Genomic DNA, 21,513 nt, shown 5'->3' with positions numbered 1-21,513 from the left:
GTTTTACATAATGTGACACTTTGGTGATTTATTCATGCAACATGGCTGTCAGACATGGTGCAGCAAAGTCATTCTCCTGTTCAAGCTGTTGCCACCATTTTGTAAACAACTTCTGCACTTTACGTCTTACCAAAATAAAATAGCTTACAGATGACGGGACATTGTGATTTTCTGGCGTTTTGATGTCTGTAGCGTCATGATTTTATATTTTCCACGGCAAAAAAAATGTCTTTGTGTATGTATCAACTACGCCTGATTAGCGCTTGAGGCTAATTAAGCGATTTTGATCTCACGAACCATCTCTGATCTGGTTTCTCAGCACTTTAGTAACAAACATTTCTGTGTTTTGTGTGTGTGGGGGGGTTGTCAGAAGGGGGCGCTACGCTGCTCGGAGGAGGCGGTGCTACAGCTGGAGCGAGAGTTGGTGCAGGCTCGACTGAAGGAGGCCGAGTCGCAGTGTGCGCTCAAGGAGATGCAGGACAAAATCCTGGACATGGAGAAGGTAACCAACACGTTGGCTTAAATGGACGTCCCGTGTGTTTGTTTCAAATATAACAACATTGCAGTACTGCTTCAAAATGGTGTGCGGGAAACTTTTTTAAATAAAAAATAATAATTATATATATATATGTATGTTTGTATGTATATGTATGTATATATGATTATATAGATACATGTAAGAATAATAATAATACATTTCATTTCTAAGCGCCTTTCAAAACTCTCAAGGTTACTTTACAGTCGCAGGATAAGTTTTTCTGTGGGTGAGCAGCGACAGCCACACGCGCCAGCGTTCACTCGACCCGGAACTCACTCAAATACATAGAAAGCTAGCTGATATATAGCTAATAGCTCGCCAGATAGATAGCTAATAGCTATCTAAACAGCTAATATATAGCCAGTTAGACGGATAATAGATAGCAAATAGCTAGCTAGCTAGATAGCCAGATACCTAGGTTGAGCCGCTAATATATAGCTAGTAGCTAGCGACGTAGATAGCTAGCCAGATAGATAGCTAATAGCTAGCGTTGATGCGGCGTGTCTCACACACACGTAATCGGCTTAAAAGTAATAATATATTACTAAAAATCATGTTAAAATTAGATGAGTACTATAAATTAACTCAAAATTAAAATTAGACTGGGTGCATGAATCATAATAAATACATAAATGGAGAATTGGATTTGCATCATAATAAACCCCTTTTCAGGTTTCCTTTTCCTTTATTTGATTAAATATCAAACAATGAGAATTATATAAAGGTCAGTCAAGCCTTCATAAGCCATAAATTTGCTTCGGACCTGCCCAAAATGTCCATAACGTCCTTTCGCTCCCCACGTTAGCGCAACACGTCGCTGCCGGACGACACCAACGTGGCTCGACTGCAGGAAGAGCTCATGGCCATGACGGTCAGGGAGGCCGAGGCGCTCACAGGCCTCAAGGAACTGCGGCAGCAAGTCCGGGACCTGGAGGACCATTGGCAGGTAGGAATCCACTTATTCCACACACAGCACAGTTAAACTGTCATCTTCATCGAGGAGATCTGGCCTTGGACAGAATTTAGGACTTGGGAAACTCCTTTATCACCGGAGTAATTTATGACTCATTAGCAAGGTTACAAATTGATCAGTTCGTGGAAGAGACAATGTTTTATTGCTTAGAGCTGTTCGCGCTTAGAACTCAAGAGGCGTGGTATTGTAATCAAGAAAACTACCTACCATCAAATAACTTGAGAATCTTCCCCCGCCCCTCTTAGCGCCACCTCGCTAGAACGTCCGGCCGCTGGCGAGAAAGTCCTAAAAAGAACACACTGAGCGAACTGCAGGACGAGCTGATGAGCGTTCGGCTGCGAGAGGCTGAGGCGCAAGCCGAAATGAGGGAGAGTCGACAGAGGATGCTGGAGCTGGAGACACAGGTTCGACCTTCACGCAGCCAAAAAACAAAAACAAGAATGGAGAAACATTATTTGGACGTATTTGTGGGCTTCGTCGCCTTTTAAACGACGGAAAACGGCGCCACATTGTGAGTTCTGGGTTTGGGGATCATCTCATACTGTTTTTCGATCTTTTTTTTGGGTGTAATTCCACTGTCGACCACTAGATAGTGATCCACCAATTAATAGCAAACCATAGCTATTTTAGCATAGCCCTTTTTAAAATGTTATTCTTTTTTATACAGGTAACATTGCGTACTACAAATTTGGCCAGTCAGCATGTCACACACTCGCACAGCAAAATACTGCGTGACTACACTCAATGCAGTGGTTATACAGTGCAGCTACCATCTCCTGTAGTACTGTACACTGCTTTTTTTTCTTCGGCGTCCGCCTAAGTCCGAGCGTGTGTGTCAGGCGCCCTCTTCTGGCCGTTGGCAGGGAGAGCAGTTTTACACTACAGTAATAAAAATCGATAATATGAAATATAAAATGATAAAAACGACACTGAAAGGTAAGTATAACATTTATAAATGTACTGTACAATAAACAGTTTTGTATACATTACAGGTACAGTTATACAGTCATAAAAATCGATAATAAATGACACTAAAATTTATAAATGAAATGTAAACAGTTTGGTATGTAATATTCAATAGGAAAACGTTGCTTAAAAACAACAGATTGACATCGTATACAATCCTGTCATGTAAACATCATGTCGGCCATTTTAAATGGATTTCGACTTACGACCGTTTGACTTACGACCGTTTTGTCAGAATGGAACCAGGTCGTAACTCGGATGTTACCTGTGTATATATATATATACTTTTTATTTAATTTTTGGGCTCTATTTTCCAGAATCAGATTCATGGCAATCATCTGCGGCGAGCAGAGCAGGAAGCCAGAAGCCTTCAAGATCGCGTTCAGACGTTGACGTCTCAGAACAAAGATCTCCACTCGCAGCTCCAGGACATCAAACGGCGACAAGCGGAGATGGAATGCAAGGTACCGGATGAACTATGCGCTAGTTCACGCTGGAAGTTGACTTTTAAAATGTCCCCCCCCCTCTCCCCTTTTTCTTCCAGAGCAAAGAGGAGGTGATGGCGGTGAGGCTGCGTGAAGCTGACAACATGGCCGCCATGGCCGAACTGCAGCAGCAGATCTCAGAACTGGAGATTCAGGTAATGTAATTTGGCGTGCGACCACCAGACCTGAGACGTGAAACAAAATGGCGGTCGAGCGCTAAGTCTCTAGCGTGTACACATTCTTACACCCATTTTCCATCCACAATTAATTCACCTGTGACTATCAAACGTACTAGCCTAAGTCACACGCTAGCACAAACCAAAATACCAGTGATGGGCCATCAGGGCCTGCAAGGCCTTCTCTGCCGGCCTACAAATATCAGAATCAAAGACTAATGTGAATTATATTTTGTCCATAAATTCTTATTTCAATCTACCTGTACGCCTTCACAATCAGTTCTGCAGGCCCTGGAACGTAAAAAATAAAATAAATAATAATAATCATCATCATCATCATCGTAATAATGATAATGATGATCATAATACATTTACGCGTGGCTGCCCCTGCTCACCCACGGAAAAATGTATCCTGTGACTGTAAAGTGACCTTGAAAGTTTTGAAAGGAGCTTATAAATGAAATTTATTATTATTATTATTATTATTATTATTATTATTATTATTATTATTATATTACATTTCATTTCTTCTTCTTCTTCTTCTTCTTCTTCTTCTTCTTCTTCTTATTATTATTATTATTATTATTTTTATTATTATTCTGAATATATGACCGCACATTTGTCTCCCTTTGAATTTTTTAGAAATCAACTTTAATAATAATAATAATAATCATCGTTAAGAATAATAATACATTTCTAAGCGCCTTTCAAAACTCTCAAGGTCACTTTACAGTCACATGATCATTTTTTCTGCGCGTGAGCAGCGGCAGCCACACGCGTCAGCATTCACTCAACCCAGAAGTAACTCAAATAGATAGAAAGCTAGCTAGCTAGCTAATACATAGCTAAAAGATAGCTAGCCAGACAGCTAGCTAGTTAGCCAAACAGCTAATGGATAGCTAGCTAGATAGCTTTAGTCATTTTCAGTCCCACCGTCTATGGGGGCCCAGCAGGAAGTGCTTTCACTCTCACGCCGAATGTTCATCTTTATTTTGTCAGCTCCTTACTGGCAGATTGGCACGCGCCCAAAAAAATAAATTTTTTGAAACATTCCCGAGACGTTAAACGGCCGCTGTTCGCCGGCTGCTTGCCACCTTGTTGAGTATCGCAGCTGAGCTCCAAGCAAGCTGGAAAAGAAAACCTCAAAAACATCATCTGGCTTGTTTTTGACCCTCCTTTCCGGGTGTGTTGGAACCTGTCGCCCGTTGCAGGAAGTTGTTGACAAATTTTGATAACGCCTGACATGGGCCTCTTGCTCCAAAGTGGGTTTGCCTTTATTTCATCAAAGTTGCTTTTTGTCATGTGATTTATTCATTTGATCGTTTTAGCTAAACACCATACATGCACACCGCTAGCGTTAGCTGTAGCGATCACACCGCCATGTACGTTTCTTTACTTATACCTTCCACTTTAGCTTTAGCCTGCTAGCCACACATTAGCAATCTATATGTGTATTCGCTAACAAGTCTGTGTAAGCTCTCAGTCGTACAGGAGTGGTCCATCGATGAGAAGGTTTCTTCAGTCGTCATCTGTACTTTTTGAAGGTGTCGGACGTTTCGCTTCTTATCCAAGAGGCTTCGTCAGCGAACTGTTTTTTTCCTGGTAGTTTCAGCCCTATATCTCATAATAATAATAATCCACTTGATTTCTGAGCGCCTTTCAAAACTCTCAAGGTCACTTTACAGTCACAGGATCAGGTTTTTTTTTCTGTGGGTGAGCAGCGGCAGCCACACCCTCCAGCGTTCACTGAACCCGGAAGTAATTCTAATATATAGAAAGCTAGCTAGTTAATACCAGTGTCTGAAACTCATGACAAACTCTGCTATGATTGGTCCCTGCTCTCAGGTTGGGCGGAGCAGAGGACTACTCCCTGCGGCTACACTGATTACTTCTATTGTCCTTTGTCCTGCCTGAGTATGGGGTCTACGACTGGCCTGATTGCGCCATTTGCCCTGGTATCACCTAATCAGCACTCCTTTTAGTATCTTCAGAATTTTTTTTTTTTGGATAAGAAGCGAAACGTCCGACACCTTCAAAGAAGTACAGATGACGGTTGAAGAAACCGTCTCATCATTCGCTAACACGTTGTTTTTTGTTGTTTTTGGTGGTCTAGAGAGAAGAAGGGAAGGTGCAAGGCCAGCTGAACCACAGCGACTCCAACCAATACATCAGAGACCTCAAAGATCAGATTCAAGAGCTCAAACATGAGGTGATGACCGAGCTTTTCACACCTTTCTTTTTACCTCCCCCCCCCCTTCCCTTCCGAATCCCCCTCACCTTCTTCTTCACCTTCTATTTGGCCTTTTTCATCCGCGCTCTGAGATTTGTTTCCTGTTTTGCTTTGACGAATCGGCTAGTAGCCGATAAGTCAAAGGTGTCAACTACACCCAAGGTGCTTCCTGTGTAGCATCGAGATGTCAAGACAACCCGGCGTCCGATCCGTTACAAAGCAGGGACCAGGTGCTAAAAAAAAAAAAAAAAATATGCTAAGCTAACATTAGCTGACATCACTGTGATTCCTTCAAGCTTGTTTTTGGTGGTATTTAAAAGCCTGAATTTTTCCTTAAATGAGATCACAGTTGTAATTTGGTCATTTTTAAATTATTTCATTTATTTTATTATTTGGAATGTTTTTTTTTTTTTTATGCCTGACTTACCCTCCAAATACCGAAGACTTTTAGCATTTTATTTTTTTTAATATTCGTCATTATTTTTTACTTTACTTTTCTCTGTTTTTTAATGATATCATAATTATTTGAATAATAATAATACTTTTATTTTGCTTTTGCTTTCACGGTGCTGTCAGGGTGAGGAATTCAAACACACCCCAGGCTTGGTTTTTAGTGTGGATAATAATGCATTTCATTTCTAAGCGCCTTTCAAAGCTCCCAAGGTCACTTTACAGTCACAGGATGGGTTTTTCTGCGGGTGAGAAGCGGCAGCCACATGCGCCAGCCTTCACTCAACCCGGCGGTAACTCAAATACATAGAAAGCGAGCCAGCTAGCTAACAGATAACTAATAGCCAGCCAGACAGTTAGCTAACTAGCTAGATAGCCATTTACCTAATAAATAGCCAGCTACATAGCTAGCTAGCTAGACAGATAGCAAATAGATAGCCAGCTAGATAGCTAACTGGTTCACCGTTGCTGGCTACCTAGATAGCTATCTGTTAGCTAGCTAGCTATCTATTAGTCATCTATTAGCTAGCTAGCTAAAGTGATCTATTTGAGTTCTTCCCAGTTTGACAGGGTCACCGTTTCTGGTTACCTAGCGAGCTATCTATTTGCTATCTATTAGCTATCTATCTAGTGAGCTAGCTATCGATTATTTATCTATTAGCTAGCTAACTTTCTATCTATTTGAGTTACTTTCGGGTTGAACGCTGGCGCGTGTGGCTGCCGGTGCTCACCCACAGAAAAACTTCTCCTGTGACTGTAAAGTGACCTTGAGAGTTTTGAAAGGCGCTGATAAATGAAATGTATCATTATTATTATTATTATGATGATGATTATTCTTATTTGTTTTACGTTGTCCAAATGTGCGCACGCACAGATCTGCTGCTTAAAGGCACAACGTGGCATATCCTCCAAACCGGCTGCCTTCGACGGCATCCACCTCATCAACCACTACCCGCACCACCGCCACGACCCCGACGACCCCCGCGACGACGGCTCGTACCATTCATCGGACGAGGACGGCGGCGACGCTGGCCGTGGCCGCCGCGTGGTTGTAAATTGCAAACTGGGCGACACGGACAGCGACGAGGATGGCGAGGATGGCGAAGCTTTGAGGCTTTCCGTACCCGCCGTCATTGCCAAGGTGGGAAATCGCAAGTCGACCGCTGTGTGACCTGCCGAACTTTTCAAACAGTGGGAAAATTTGGAACTGGACGAGTCCCTTGGAGACAGCAGGTGGGCAATTTGTTCCCCCCACCGACAATAAAACATTTGATACCATATCATACTTCATTCAGTGGGATTTTATATGAACATTATTTTATAAGACCGAATTCTACACTGTGTGTGTGTTTGCATCCATTTTCTACCTTTTTGTTGCCCTAATATGATACATTTCAAGGATTTTTAAATCTACCCGGAGACAAGCCATCATGAGAGGATATTGAACAGAAATGGATCCGGGGAGGGGGGGGGGGGTTGCCATGGTAATGCACACCACAAGAGACCTCTCATAAGGAAAATGAGGAGAAATTTGTTTGTTTGTTTGTCTTGGTATTGATTTGATGGTATTGATTTGTTTAGGCTACCAAAGTTTGTTCACTCCATTTCACACACCTGGTCCGAAACCGAGAGACTTGGAACCACACCTGGACTTGCCCGGAACTGGTCCCTCTAACTGTACCTTGACTTGAACTTGTACCCGGGACCGGACTTAGACTGGGACTCAGCAACTCCACCTTGACGTCAACCTGGTATGGACTTGAACGTATCTTAAAATGGACCTTGGACTTGGACCCGGATCTGTATCTAGAACTGTACCTACACCTCCATTCAGATCTGCTTCTGGGCTTGAACCCGCACCTCGACATTGACCTGGATTTGGAACTGGGCTTATAACTCTACCTTCACTTTTACTTCAGCTTCTATCTGGAACTGGACTTGGACTTTCTGATGTCTCTACAAGTGGACCTGGGTCTATACTTGTACCTGGATTCAATTCTGTACCGAGATCTGGACTTGTCCTGATATCTGGATCTGGAACTACACTTGTACCACCAAGACCTGGGCTTGTACTTCTACCTGCATCTGGATCTGGACTTTGACCACCAAGACCTTGGCTTGTTTTTGTACCTGGATCTCGATATGGACTTGCACCACCAAGACCTGGGCTTGTACTTGTACCTGGATCTGTACTTGCAGCACCAAGACCTGGGCTAGTACCTGTATCTGGACTTATACTTTCAGGTGTCTCTGGAAGTGGACCTAGGTCTATACTTGTACCTGGATTCAATTCTGTACCGAGATCTGGACTTGTCACAATATCTGGATCTGGAACTACACTTGTACCACCAAGACCTGGGCTTGTACTTCTACCTGGATCTGGATCTGGACTTTGACCACCAATACCTGGGCTTGTACCTGTATCTGGATCATGATCTGGACTTGTACTTTGATCTCGGCATAGATTTGGACCTCGATTTGAACGCTTGACTTAGACTCATGTGTCCCAGATTTGGAACCGGACCTGATGTGGTTTGTGTGTTTTTTTATCAGTTCACATGGGGTGTCAGTGATGACACCACTCTTGTCTGGTAGCTATTTGGACATCCACGTTTTGACTTTTTTTAATGCACTTTGGGAGTTTGCAGTACGTACATCACACACACACACACACACACATACACACACACACGAGGGAGGTGAGCTTGTTGTGTGTGAGGAGTTGACAATAAAACATTGGTTGAACTTTTCATGGTGTGATGCTTTTTTTTTTAAAGATGGCGGACAGGCAGGCAGGAAACGATTGGAGGCTGCCGTTGCTAATGCTGCTGGTGCAAACACCCAAAACCACAAAAGTCTGATTCCAATCTGTCACTCATAAACCAAGTTTTTCGCATGAGTGCTGAATGCGCCCCTTCAGATCTCAGCCGTGATTTACTGACATTGATTAAATGCGGTCAGTGAACTTCAGAATATTATTTTATATCTTATAATATGATCAGAATGCTTTTTCTAGTATCTAGGTGGCTACCTGTTAGCTATATAGCTATCTATCTAGCTAGCTATCTAATGTCTATATATTAGCTACAGTATTATACACCCGCAGTACACTATTAGCTAGCTAGCTTTCTATCTATTTGAGTTACTTCTTGTTACCCATATAGCTGTATATCTATCTAGCTACAGTATTTATCTAGATAGATAACTATCTATTAGCTTGCTAGCTTTCTATCTGAGTTACTTCCTGTTATCTATATAGCTGTATAGCTAGCTCTCTAGTGTCTATATATTAGCTACAGTATCTATTAGCTAGCTAGCTTTCTATCTATTTGAGTTACTTCCAGTTACCTATATAGCTGTATATCTAGATAGTTAGCTATCTATTAACTTGCTAGCGTTCTATCTATTTGAGTTACTTCTGAGTTAAGTGAACACTGGCACGTGTGGCTGCGGCTGCTCACCACAGAAAAAAATATCTAGTGTCTATATATTAGCTACAGTATCTATTAGCTAGCTAGCTTTCTATCTATTTCAGTTACTTCCTGTTACCTATACAGCTGTATATCTAGCTACAGTATCTATCTAGATAGTTAGCTATCTATTAGCTTACTAGCTTTCTATCTATTTGAGTTACTTCTGGGTTGAGTGAACGTTGGCACGTGTGGCTGCCACTGCTTTCCCACAGAAAAAACGTACCACACGCGCCAGCGTTCACTCAACCCGGAAGTAATTCAAATAGATAGAAAGCTAGCTAGCCAATCGTTAGCCAACAGATACCTAGCGAGATAGCCAGCCAGCTAGATAGTGAATAGATGTAGCTAGATAGACAGTCAACTAAAGATTGAATAGATGTAGCTAGCTATATAGCTAGCTAGCCAGCCATAGTAGTAGTAATGATACATACAATGGACACGCTGAAAAAGAGCCACACGCAAAAAAATGTGACTATTACTACCACGTTAAATTTTGTTGGGTGTTTATTTAATGTGTATGTGTGTTCATTTTGAGTTTTGTGTTTGTTTTGCATAGTTTTTATTTAATCTCTGCCAATGAGCGTTTGTGCTCATGTTCTTTCTAATATACAATCATTCATTCTGCGTGTACTCTTTAGTGTGTCTATTTCGTGCGTATATTTCTCGTTCGCTCACTTCCTGTCACCAAACCATACATTTGATCAATACCCAAACAGGCCCATTCGTTGATTTCGGTTGGGCGACCTCACCCGCGCGCGTGCGTGCGTGATGCCAATCAGAAGAAGCAGAATCGCGACAGGATGCGAGCAGGGACACGAGCCCGAGCTCGATTAGACTTCCGCTCAGCGAGAAGTCCGCAGATAGGACGCCTCGGAGGATAAACACGTGTACTTGCTAACTAACCAGCGTTTCCTGTCAGCGAACACAAAAACATACACACAAAACACACACTTCGTGTCGTTTATTATGCGAGTCAAGGCGGAAAGAAAAAAACGGGGCATGATGGAGCGCCCGGTGGCCGTTGGACGAACCACGTGACTGCCTGCAGATCCTGACGTCACTCGAGAGGCCGCGAAACCGAGCAGGTCTACAAAATAAAGTACATATATAAAATTTAGGATTCTTTCTTTATTTTTTAGATAAAAGATAGAAACTGTCGAACATGAGACGAAAACGAATTAAAAAAACGTAAGGATAATTATTCAGTGAAATAAATTCAGCCCAAACTGATATTGTCGATGCATTCAGTTTGCTTTTGTCGGTTTGACATGTAAACTTGCCTTTACATGTCAACACATTTTAATTCCATTGCGATTTGGGGGTGTTGATTTTAATATATGAACATTCCTAATCATTTCATTAAATGGTGATTAGTTTTACTTTACTGGACTTTATTTCAATGTTGCTGTGCCGATGACGGTTTTATATTTGAGTTCGTTGTGTGTGTGTGTTTTACTTCCGGGTTGAGTGAACGCTGGCACGTCTGGCTGCCGCTCACCGGGCAGAAAAACTAATCCTGTGACTGCCAAGTGTCCTTGAGAGTTTTGAAAGGCGCTTATAAATGAAATGTATTATTATTTACATTGTAATGTCTGTTTGTACTGTGTTCTCAATGCAACTGGACGATACAGTATTTTGTAAATAGTGTCAATAATAATAACATCATGGCGACAACTGCTGTTAAACCCACAGGTGTCCAACGAGACCCCCCCCCCTACCAACCCCTCCTTTAAACTAACAACAAATAAATAAAACTCCTATTGTGTGCGGGCGACTCAGTCGGATAGTGAGAGCGCCCAGGGGGCTCATCTTCCTCTCCGCCCTCTTCCTCAGCGTCACCTGCTCGCCTAACACCTGGCGGGACGGGGGTAGGACTGGCGTCCTCGCGCATGCGCGTTGCGACCTCAAAGGTTGAAAGCCGGCAGGCGAAGCTGACAAGACAGACAAGAAGAGAAGAGCCCAGAGACAAGGATGCCTCGCTCCTTTCTGGTGAAGAGCAAGAGAGCTCACACGTATCACCAGCCACGAGCACTGGACGACTGCACAGGTAAAAAAAAATACATATTTGATATGCCGTGATATTTTTAATCAGCTCTTCCCCGTGCCAGGAAACCGGAATCGGATTATTACGAACTCGATTGTATTTCATCTGAAACTTTAAAATATGACCGTCTGTTTATTTTATTTTATTATAGTTTAACTGTTCGACATTTTAATAGTTTGTTTACGCCCTTCTACGACGTTAAAATACGAAATTGTTCGTATTTATCACCGTCATGTTTTAAAAAAATGCGTGTATAAAAGTAGAGAGGGGGGGGGGTTGGAATACTTCAACTCTCATCCCACATTAAATTAGAATTTAGTACTAATATTCGTGTACGTTTACGTTTAAATACTGTATGACCGAGTGTTTGCTATATTTCGTTTTGGTGATAAAATCCACATCAAAGCAAATCACCACTTTTACCGTTAAAATATTTTCATTAAACATGCGCGCTGGCGTATTCTTACATCCTTAACGTGTGACATATTAGTGATAACATTTTGTTGTTATGGTGGAAAATGTTTTGAATGGAGTCTTGTGCTGTTTAACACGTTTTACTGTTAAAAATAACCACACACACGTGTGCATTCTTGGGGTAATATATGACAAATTACATCTTTATTTGTGATGCTATTAATAATTAGTCCGTCAAGAATGAAGAATGTTGTTAAAAATATAAATTATATGCATTATTGTGAACGCAAACAGTATACTGTTTGTTCCTTGCTTAATACATTAAGCAAGGAATATTTTCAATCTGTGTTCACCTTTCTGTTTAAACGCAAAATATTAGCATGATTGATGTGCAATTTTTAGCTTTTGTTGTAACACTCTGAAAGGCATGACTCAATTACGTGGCAAATTAATTGATCTTTTTGTCGTGCAAATTTAGTTATGCTGTATTAATCAATACATTAAAAATGGAAGTGTGGATGTACACGAAATGTATTGTAAATCAAAACATATTAGTAGCGTCGATTGCCACTACCTAAAATCTGTCATTTTTGAACCGTATTCGTCGAATGTCGTCATTTTTCAACGTGTTTGAATATTACCGAACTATACGGTAAAAATTAAATTATGGCGTATCTCACTGCTATCTGGTCACGTCATTATTATCCCGTTGGTGGTTTAGGTCCTTGGACTGACAACCGTGGAATTCCTCCTCCAGAACCGCCCGGTACCACCTGGAGCATTCCCACGGAGGTGTTTGCCGTGACCGCGGATTCGTCGTCCCTCTCGCCGGGCTGCCTCGTCCCGAAAGCGGATGAATCTTCTCCCAAGTCCCCGCTGAGCTGCTCCGGTAGCCTTTGCGCGCCCTCCCCGGATTACGAAGGCTTCTGGAGGCCCCCTTCCCCGTGTGCCTCGCCGGGTAAACACATCGATAGTGTTAATTATGATTTATATTTAGGATTATATTGAAAATGACGCTTAAAATCTGTTTTTGTTAAGTGTTTCCCGTGAGTTGCTGCCAACCCCCGTCAGCGTGTAATCTTTTTTAAAGTTTGCTGCCCTGTAAACCCGAACAGTACTACTGACTCAAAGTCATTAAGGTCCGTAAACTCAAAAGCAGATTTTTTTTTGTTTAAAAAAACTATAAAGTTTTGAGTTTTCTGAATTAGTAATACGTTTTTAATTTGCAGTACGTACATCAATATACTAATATCTTTTAATTAAATGGCTTGACGCTGCGTGATGACGTCACTGCGTGGTCTCGTCGGGCGCGATTTGAATTCTCAACAACTGAATCTGACAGAGAGCGACGGATTATTTATTTTAAATTTCTTCCACTAGATTCGCTCAAATCTATCTCCCCTTTGGTGGACGAAACACCGGCCTTTTCGGTTCCCTTCCGGCCGTACGACTGGAGCGGATATTCTGCCTCGGCCGTGCCCGGTCTGAGTGGTCTCTATCCCGGCTCGGCTCCATCGGTGCACGGCGTCTACGCGGAGCCCGCCCCGCGCGTGCTCCACCATTCGTCGGCCTACGCGCAGCAGGCGTTGCGGACGTACGGCCGCCACACTGCCGGCTCGCTGCTCTTCCACGACGCGGGGGCTCTTCACGCCCACCGCCTTGAGGCCCACCGGGAGGCCCCGCCGGATGTTCTGTGCGCCAGTCTGGTGCTCAACGGCGCTTACAAGTGCGTCAAGTGCAGCAAGGTGAGACACCGGAAGAAGTTCACGAGCACACACACGGGCACGAGCACTCACGCGCACACACACACACAGTTTCAAAATGGAGGGAATTTTTTTTAATCAGCCAAACACATACAGTGACACCTTGGCTTACAGCGTGTTTAAGGCGAAAAGTGTGTATCCCAAAAATTAATTTCCCATAGGAAACCATTAAAATGAGAATAATCCGTTTCCAGATCCCTTGTAAAGTGTCCTTGGTTGATTTGAAAGGCACTTGTAAATTATTATTATTATTATTATTATTATTATTATTATTGTACTTATTGTAATAGTTATTGTGCTTATTGTAATTCTTATTATTATTGTTATAATTATTATTGTAGGGTTATTGTTCTGATTGTTCTGATTATTATTATTATTGTTATTATTATTGTATCATTAATAATATTATATTATATTATTATTTTTAAAATTCTACTTTTATTTCTGCTTTGTTGACATGATTTTGAGACCAGATGGGTGACTTTTTATGTTAGCAATTGGTTGATTTGAGTGGTGTTCCACAGGGTTCAAGTTTAGGACTCCTGTATTTTTTTCATTTTTTTTTTTTTTGAGGATTTTCTTTCACTTCTCTGTAGATGACAATCAGATTTATGTCCTCCTCGAAAAAAATGTCAATTTCTCTTAAATGCCACTTTTGTCCTGTTTGAAGGAAATCAACAGTAGTATCAACGTAGGATTTTGAATTGATAAGGGAAATTCTCATCTTCCTGAAATGAACCGTTATTTTTTTTTAATGATGCTTTAACATGCCCAAGTATTTCCTTAAACATCTGTAAATCCTTTTTCCAGATGATGACGTTTATGCGCGTTATTTTGACAGGTCTTCTCCACCCCCCACGGGCTGGAAGTGCACGTCCGCAGATCCCACAGTGGCACCAGACCCTTCGCCTGTCCAGTCTGCAGCAAAACCTTTGGACACGCAGTCAGTCTGGAGCAGCACAAGGCCGTTCACTCGCAGGTCAGCGCAACCAAAAAAAACGTGGATTTTGGCAGGAGTCTGACTCCCAAGAGCCAAATTCTGCAAATATATGACGTTTGAAAAAAAAAAGCATAATAATAATAATACATTTGATTTCTCAGCGCCTTTCCAAACTCTCAAGGTCACTTTACAGGTGCAGGATAAGTTTTTCTGTGAAGATAGCTGGCTGGTTAGCTATCTAGCTGGGTTAATAGCTATCTAGCTAGTTATCTATTAGCCAGCTAGTTTTAGATCATGTAGCAATATGTCAGTAATCGTCATAGACTTACAATACCATACAATGCATATCACCACGTTCGCATGTCAGTCGTGCGCTCGAATCTAGCTAGCTAACAGATAGCTATCTAGGTAGCCAGCAACGGTGAACCAGTTAGCTATCTAGCTGGCTATCTATTTGCTATCTGTCTAGCTAGCTAGCGATGTAGCTGGCTATTTATTAGGTAAATGGCTATCTAGCTAGTTAGCTAGCTAACTGTCTGGCTGGCTATTAGTTATCTATTAGCTAGCTAGCTAGCTAGCTTTCTATCTATTTGAGTTACTTTCGGGTTGAGTGAACGCTGGCGCGTGCGGCTGACGCTGCTCACCCACAGAAAAACTGATCCTGTGACTGTAATGTGACCTTGAGAGTTGTGAAAGGCGCTTAGAAATGGATTATATTATGATTATTATTATCTATTGGGTTAGCTAGCTAGCTACCTATTTGCAATCTATGAGCTATCTAGCTGGCTATGTAGCTAGCTATCTATTATCTATCTAGCTATCTATCTATCTATTATTCATTTATTGGCTAGCTAGCTTTCTATCTATTTGAGTGACTTTCGGGTTCAGTGAACGCTGGCGCGTGTGGCTGCCGCTGCTCACCCACAGAAAAACTGATCCTTTGACTGTAAAGTGACCTTGACAGTTTTGAAAGACGCTTAGAAATGACATTTATTATTATTATTATTATTATTATTATTATTATTATTACTACTTAACAAACCTTGAAATTGGGGCATTCTTCAGTTAGGACCAGACGATATGAATTTCTGGAAGCCAATGCTGCTCACAAGATGTTTGACAAAGCAAAATTTCAATCACAGCTTAAAATATGAATATAAATATGAAATATTTGCTTTTTTTGGGGGGTCCCTCACAGGAGAGAAGCTTTGACTGCAAAATCTGCGGCAAGAGCTTCAAGCGCTCGTCCACATTGTCCACTCACCTCCTGATCCACTCGGACACGCGTCCTTACGCTTGCCAATATTGCGGCAAGCGTTTCCACCAGAAGTCGGACATGAAGAAGCACACGTTCATCCACACGGGGGAGAAGCCGCACAAATGTCAGGTATGCGGGAAGGCCTTCAGCCAGAGTTCCAACCTCATCACGCATAGTCGCAAACACAGCGGCTACAAGCCCTTCGCCTGCCACTTGTGCACAAAAGGATTCCAGAGGAAGGTGGACCTACGCAGGCATAAGGATACGCAACACGGGATCAAATGACGGGGAAAGGACAAACGGACATTTTGTATTATCTCACTTGATGAAATACGCTCACGTGGCGTATGGTTGTCTGTTACAACAGCATCAAATACAGTGCTACCTTGGCTTACGAACTTAATTGGTTCCCAGTCAGAGTGTGTAAGGCGAAAAGTATGTATCCCAAAAATTAATTTCCCATAGGAAAGCAGTCAAATGAGAATAATCCGTTCCCAGGTCCCCATAAAATGTAATTTTCTAATTTTCTAAGCCTTAAAACTACACAAAATATACATTATTTTATGTATCATAAATGTGCTATGCTATTATAATTAAAGAAATAAACTGTACTGTATAATAAAGTCGTTTTATTGACCTTTGTGATGATCGTCATGGTTTGATAGAATGGAGTGGCCGGTTTCATTATTATTATTACATTCACTGTTTATTTTTTATTTTATTTAAAAAAACGAGAGTGTGTGAAAGATTAGAATCTTTTTTTGTTTGTTGTCATCACTGAAGTCACGTTGGCAAAATTATCAGATTTTTTCTCCTTCCCTTTTCTCACAGTTCAACAGTTAACCTCTTCTGCTTTAAAAAGGAGATATCTATCTATTTGAGTTACTTCCAGGTTGAGTGAACGCTGGCGCGTGTGGCTGCCGCTGCTCACCCACGGAAAAAACTGATCCTGTGACTAAAGTGACCTTGAGAGTTTTGAAAGGCGCTTCGAAATCAAATGTATTATTATTATTATTATTATTACAAAAAAGTGTTTAAAAAAACAAAACAAAATATTTTAATGAGTAAATCAAACGCAGAATGTTTAATTTTCTGAATATATTTTGTATATCAAATTATAAATAATAATAATACAATAATAAAATAATAAAACAAATAACAATATGATATAATATATAATATAATATAATGGCTGCCTTTCCAGCAGCTCATGTATTTCGTTTTTCTACTTTCATTCCTTTCATCACTTTGCTGCTGTGAAATGTAAATTTCTCCACTGTGAGACTAATAAAGGCATATCCAATCCAATCCAATCCATAAATACAGACACCAAGTCTCCCTAAACACCAAATAATAAATAAAAGATAGATCACAATTGATTCCAAAAAAATCAAGACTAAAACAAGTAGCATTAATGTTAATAAATGTTAGCATTTCATGCTAATTCAAGTTGTTGCAACTGTCAGCAGCTGCTCAAAGTCACTTTTAATATTTTAATAATCAAACACATTGAAAAAGTGATCCAGTGTATGAACATCCAATATTATGAAAAATATTTTTATCTTATATTTTGTACCTCTGGTTAAGAAAAAAAACGTAGCAAAGTGATCCATTTTGCTGAGTTTATTTATTTGCCCTCCAGCAATCCACTAAGTTGTTTTGATGAGACTGATTTTGCTCACAAAGCATTTTTTTTTGTTTCAACTTATTATTTATGCTGTGATTGCGTGTGCTGCCGTCCCCATGTTTGTTTTGTCCACCCGGATCTCCTGTTTGCACCATCAACAACACGCTGATTTCTTTCTTTCTTTTTTTAACCGTTTGCCAACGTTTGTGTTGACAAAGTCGACTGAGAGTTTCTACCGAGCGACATTTAAATTTACATACCTGTCAACTTTGGCGAATAGCTTCCCTTATAAATGATTACAATTCCCGTATAATTGTAGTACGCCATACATCATTTGAAATGATAAAAAAAAAAACGCTTACACAACCGGAAATGCAGATTACCGCGCATGCGCATATGATACTTTCATAATCGACCGTACTCAGCGATAACAAATATACATATTTTTGAGTCTTACTTTTGCTCTCCTTATTAATGAATGCAATTCCCCTTATTAAGCGATAATAAATCTTACAAACACAACTCGACACATAATTATTTACTTGTAGCAAAAATAAAAAATAGATAGAATAAAAACAAAGGTCATTTGTTTACATTATTTTATTTACTTAATACACACCAGTAGCAATTATAAAAACAATCTTAGTGCTCTCTCCACATGTGTTAAATTTAATGTTGCTTATTATATACAGCAGTGCAGGATTTAGCAGACTTCGTCAATTTTAAAGATTGTTTTTCTCTGTAGCAAACACTGTTACAATTTAGCTTCGTCTGCAACAATGATGTTAAAGTATCAGTTCCCATTTTTTCTATACGGATTAGAGCCGAAATAGGTAACACAAGATCAGTTTTATTAAAATCGTTTTTTATTTTTTATTTTATCGTATAAAAGTTGTTATACGGTGTACACAATTTAAAATTCTGAAAAAAACGTATAGAATACGTGGAAGACATAAATTGACGGGTATTTTGTTCACTCCGGAAGTAATCAAAATTCCGATTTTGACATGTCAAAATCAAACTCATAATAATAATAATAATAATTAAAAATATCGTTTTTATTTTCGTGTGCGCCCGCGTGATTGAAATCAGTGATTCACAAAGATTTTAGCGAGCTTTCACGCCTCATTTGGTCAACATGCACGAGGTCCCGGAGAGCCGTTTTTAATATTTTAAACGCCACAAAAAAAAAAGAACTATGAAGAGGAAGCTGCGAATGGGGGTCGTGTGGATACAAAACGCAGCGAGATAAGAACGCTCATACTGTATCTTGCATTTATTTTATTTATTTATTTTTATTAACATTTCATGTTCCCCAGAGAGGGGGAGAAAAAAGTCAATCTCAGAAAGAAGAAAAAAAACAACCTTCCATTAAATGTAACCACATTCCCATCATGCCTCGGGCCACATGTACAAATCAATCACGGCTGGGCTAGGGATGGACCACTACTTTTTGGAAGATAAAAAATGATTTATTAATAAATCTGCCGCCTTTCTTTCGCTCTTTAAAACCCAATCCAAACAAAAATTGATCTATTTTTTTTTTTGCATTTGCTCGGTGGGCTGTTCCTAATATTTTGACTTCCTTGTGTGTCCCTCATTCGGGTAAGGAACATTTTTTTATTAATATATTCCACACACACACACACACAAAAGATATTTGTAATGGCGATAGAGATTAAATATGTATGAGATAATTTCGACAAATGAATAATGAGAAGACGATAAACGGAACTTGTCACACGTAACCAAGTTGACACCCGAGCTCGATTCCACTCACGAGTCACTTCATTAGGTACACCATCAAACGATAATTTTCCGTTTAAAATTTGATATTTATTGTTACGGTTGAAGAGATATTATCGGGAGTGGTCTTCTGAATGGTTCATTTCAGTTATAAGATCGATTCTTTGACAATAAAACAGTACGGACCACTTTTTTAGCTTTGCCTCTGGCTCCAGCGACACGTTTGTTAGCATTTTGTGCTAACAACAGCCATTATTTATAGCCAAGACTCAATGTCATTATTTAATGACATTGTTGAGACAAAACAGTCAATAGTTCTTTGTTTTATATTTTGTTCGACACAAAATCGAATGTAAAATTACGACTGAATTCACAAAATCGATCACATCACAAAAAAAACAAGTTAGTCGAGTGGTCAAATTTAAGGAAGAGGATTAGCGCCGAGCGAGGTGTCGTTTGCGAACGAGCCGGTTCTTACAGCCGAATCTCTGAAGTGAACGAAGAGAGCCGGTTCCTAACAATGAGCCGGAAATGGAAGCCGACTTTATTTTTGTCCTCTATTCCCCACCCCCAGTCTTCGGTTAAAGCCGCACGTGATTGGTCGATATCCGTGGTAGAGGAAGGAAGGGAGAATTACATACACAAGCAGCAGTGAGGAAAAGGAGGGAGAGGGGAGTTAGGGTAGACAGGTGGACAAATGTTATCACATTATGCTGTTATTATTATTATTCAATTATGATGTTTTTTTACTCGTTCGTATGATAGCATTATTAATATGAAAAGCAAATTAGTGACAGCTGATTATCAGACCACAGGGAAAGTGAACGTTAGTGGATGCTCTCTGTGCACATAGAAATCAACCCGTATAAATAAAAGTATTTTTCACATGAGTAATTCGTTTTTCACATAATTTGACATGATTTTTGGTAGTTAGTTTATTTAAGCACCCAAAAAACAAAAACTGAGGAGCCATTTGGTAGCCATAAGAGCCAGATCCTTTTAGTGAGCCGAACCAAAAGAATCGGCTCTCTGAAAAGAGCCGCAATTCCCATCACTACTATTTTCCCATACAACAGAATGACAGCTAATATTTGACGATCCTTTGATGACATTTACCTGATTTTTCAAATGTCAACACGACATCTGGCTCTTGTTTCCACGCGTTGATGTCAAACAGACAACAGAACCGCTTGCTATTTGAACTGTAAAGAGACAAGCTGCTGATGAGTAGAAAGCACAGAGTGTGACTGCCATGACCGCCCTCAGGTGACACTGCTACTCATTAAACCCGTTGTGTGTGTGTGTGTGTGGGTTTGTATGACTACTCTTGTGAGGACCACTAACATTTTATACCATAAGTAGTGAGGACATTTTTGACAATTGAGTACCTCTTGGACGATCCTCACAAGTTTTTTATTCTAAAGGCTTCGAGAGGGTCTATATTTGCATCTGTTAAAGTTTCAGAAAGGTCCTCACAAATTCAGCCAAAATCAATTTTTGGTGTGTATTTTCATTTCACTTGGATACACACACTTTTTTACTCTGTGTGTGTGTGCGTAGTTAATGAGAGGAAAAAGTTCATACCACAAAAAGTAAAACGATATTTTAACCAAATTCACTACAAGGGTGAGGACTTTGAATGTAGCCATTCAGAGACCTCACTCCTGCTGTTATTTCAGTTTCAAGTCCACTTTTTATTTCTTTGTTTTTAAAGAAGTTGTAGTGGGAAATAGGGTGACATTAAGTGTTCAAATGGAACACTAGTTCTTCTCTAAATTTATCAGCAACGGTGGTCCTCACTCCTTATCTGGAGTTATCCGGACCTCACAAAACAATTGAAACAGGAATGTGTGTGTGTTTGTGTGTGTGTGTGTTTGTATGACTAGTCTTGTAAGGACTGCTAACATTTTATACCATACATAGTGAGGACATTTTTGACAAGTTTTTCATTCTAAAGGCGTATAGAGGGTCTATATATATCATCTGTTGAAGTTTCAGAGAGGTCCTCACAAATTCACCCAAAATGATTTTTTTTGGTGTGTATTTTCATTTCACTTGGATACACACACTTTTTTACTCACTGTGTGTGTGTGTGCGTGGTTAATGAGAGGAAAAAATAAAACGATATTTTAACCAAATTCACTACAAGGGTGAGGACTTTGAATGTAGCCATTCAGAAACCTCACTCCTGCTGTTATTTCAGTTTCAAGTCCACTTTTTATTTCTTTGTTTTTACAGAAGTTGTAGTGGGAAATAGGGTGACATTAAGTGTTCAAATGGAACACTAGTTCTTCTCTAAATTTATCAGCAAAGGTGGTCCTCACTCCTTTATCTGGAGTTATCCGGACCTCACAAAACCATTGAAACAGGAATGTGTGCGTGTGTGTGTATGTGTGTGTGTGTGTTGTCATAATATTTGCACGGCTTTGT

At 40.3% G+C, this 21,513-nt stretch overlaps 2 protein-coding genes across 8 annotated transcripts in view; both read left to right on the top strand.

Moving 5' to 3' along the window:
• The window catches only part of evi5b (ecotropic viral integration site 5b), a 32,204-nt gene extending 23,636 nt beyond the window's left edge, over positions 1–8,568 (top strand). For 5 of the 6 annotated variants that reach the window (XM_089000205.1, XM_089000203.1, XM_089000208.1 and 2 more), the window contains 7 exons: positions 371–502; positions 1,344–1,484; positions 1,757–1,915; positions 2,795–2,941; positions 3,022–3,117; positions 5,252–5,347; positions 6,693–8,568. In XM_089000205.1, the coding sequence (XP_088856331.1) occupies positions 371–502; positions 1,344–1,484; positions 1,757–1,915; positions 2,795–2,941; positions 3,022–3,117; positions 5,252–5,347; positions 6,693–6,989 (1,068 nt within the window). In that variant the 3' untranslated portion in view covers positions 6,990–8,568. The remainder of the gene's footprint in view (positions 1–370; positions 503–1,343; positions 1,485–1,756; positions 1,916–2,794; positions 2,942–3,021; positions 3,118–5,251; positions 5,348–6,692) is intronic. The other variant, XR_016115497.1, reaches the window with a different exon arrangement.
• A 2,587-nt stretch (positions 8,569–11,155) lies between these two features.
• LOC148895061 (zinc finger protein Gfi-1-like) lies at positions 11,156–16,316 on the top strand. 2 transcript variants are annotated; one of them, XM_089000211.1, is made up of 5 exons: positions 11,156–11,338; positions 12,507–12,707; positions 13,130–13,494; positions 14,354–14,491; positions 15,651–16,316. In XM_089000211.1, the coding sequence occupies exons 1-5, from the start codon at positions 11,263–11,265 to the stop codon at positions 15,993–15,995; spliced, it is 1,125 nt and encodes a 374-aa protein (XP_088856337.1). In that variant the 5' UTR covers positions 11,156–11,262; the 3' UTR covers positions 15,996–16,316. The 2 variants fall into 2 exon arrangements, with proteins under 2 accessions (XP_088856337.1, XP_088856336.1); XM_089000210.1 differs by having other exon boundaries at positions 12,471–12,707.
• Positions 16,317–21,513: the final 5,197 nt, after the last annotated feature.

This window comes from Hippocampus bargibanti, linkage group LG07 (genome assembly GCF_051943395.1).
Source record: "Hippocampus bargibanti isolate YZ-2025 linkage group LG07, ASM5194339v1, whole genome shotgun sequence".
Classification (NCBI taxonomy): domain Eukaryota; kingdom Metazoa; phylum Chordata; class Actinopteri; order Syngnathiformes; family Syngnathidae; genus Hippocampus; species Hippocampus bargibanti.
Note: the sequence above shows the minus strand (reverse complement) of the source record. Positions and strands in the feature narration are given on the sequence as shown.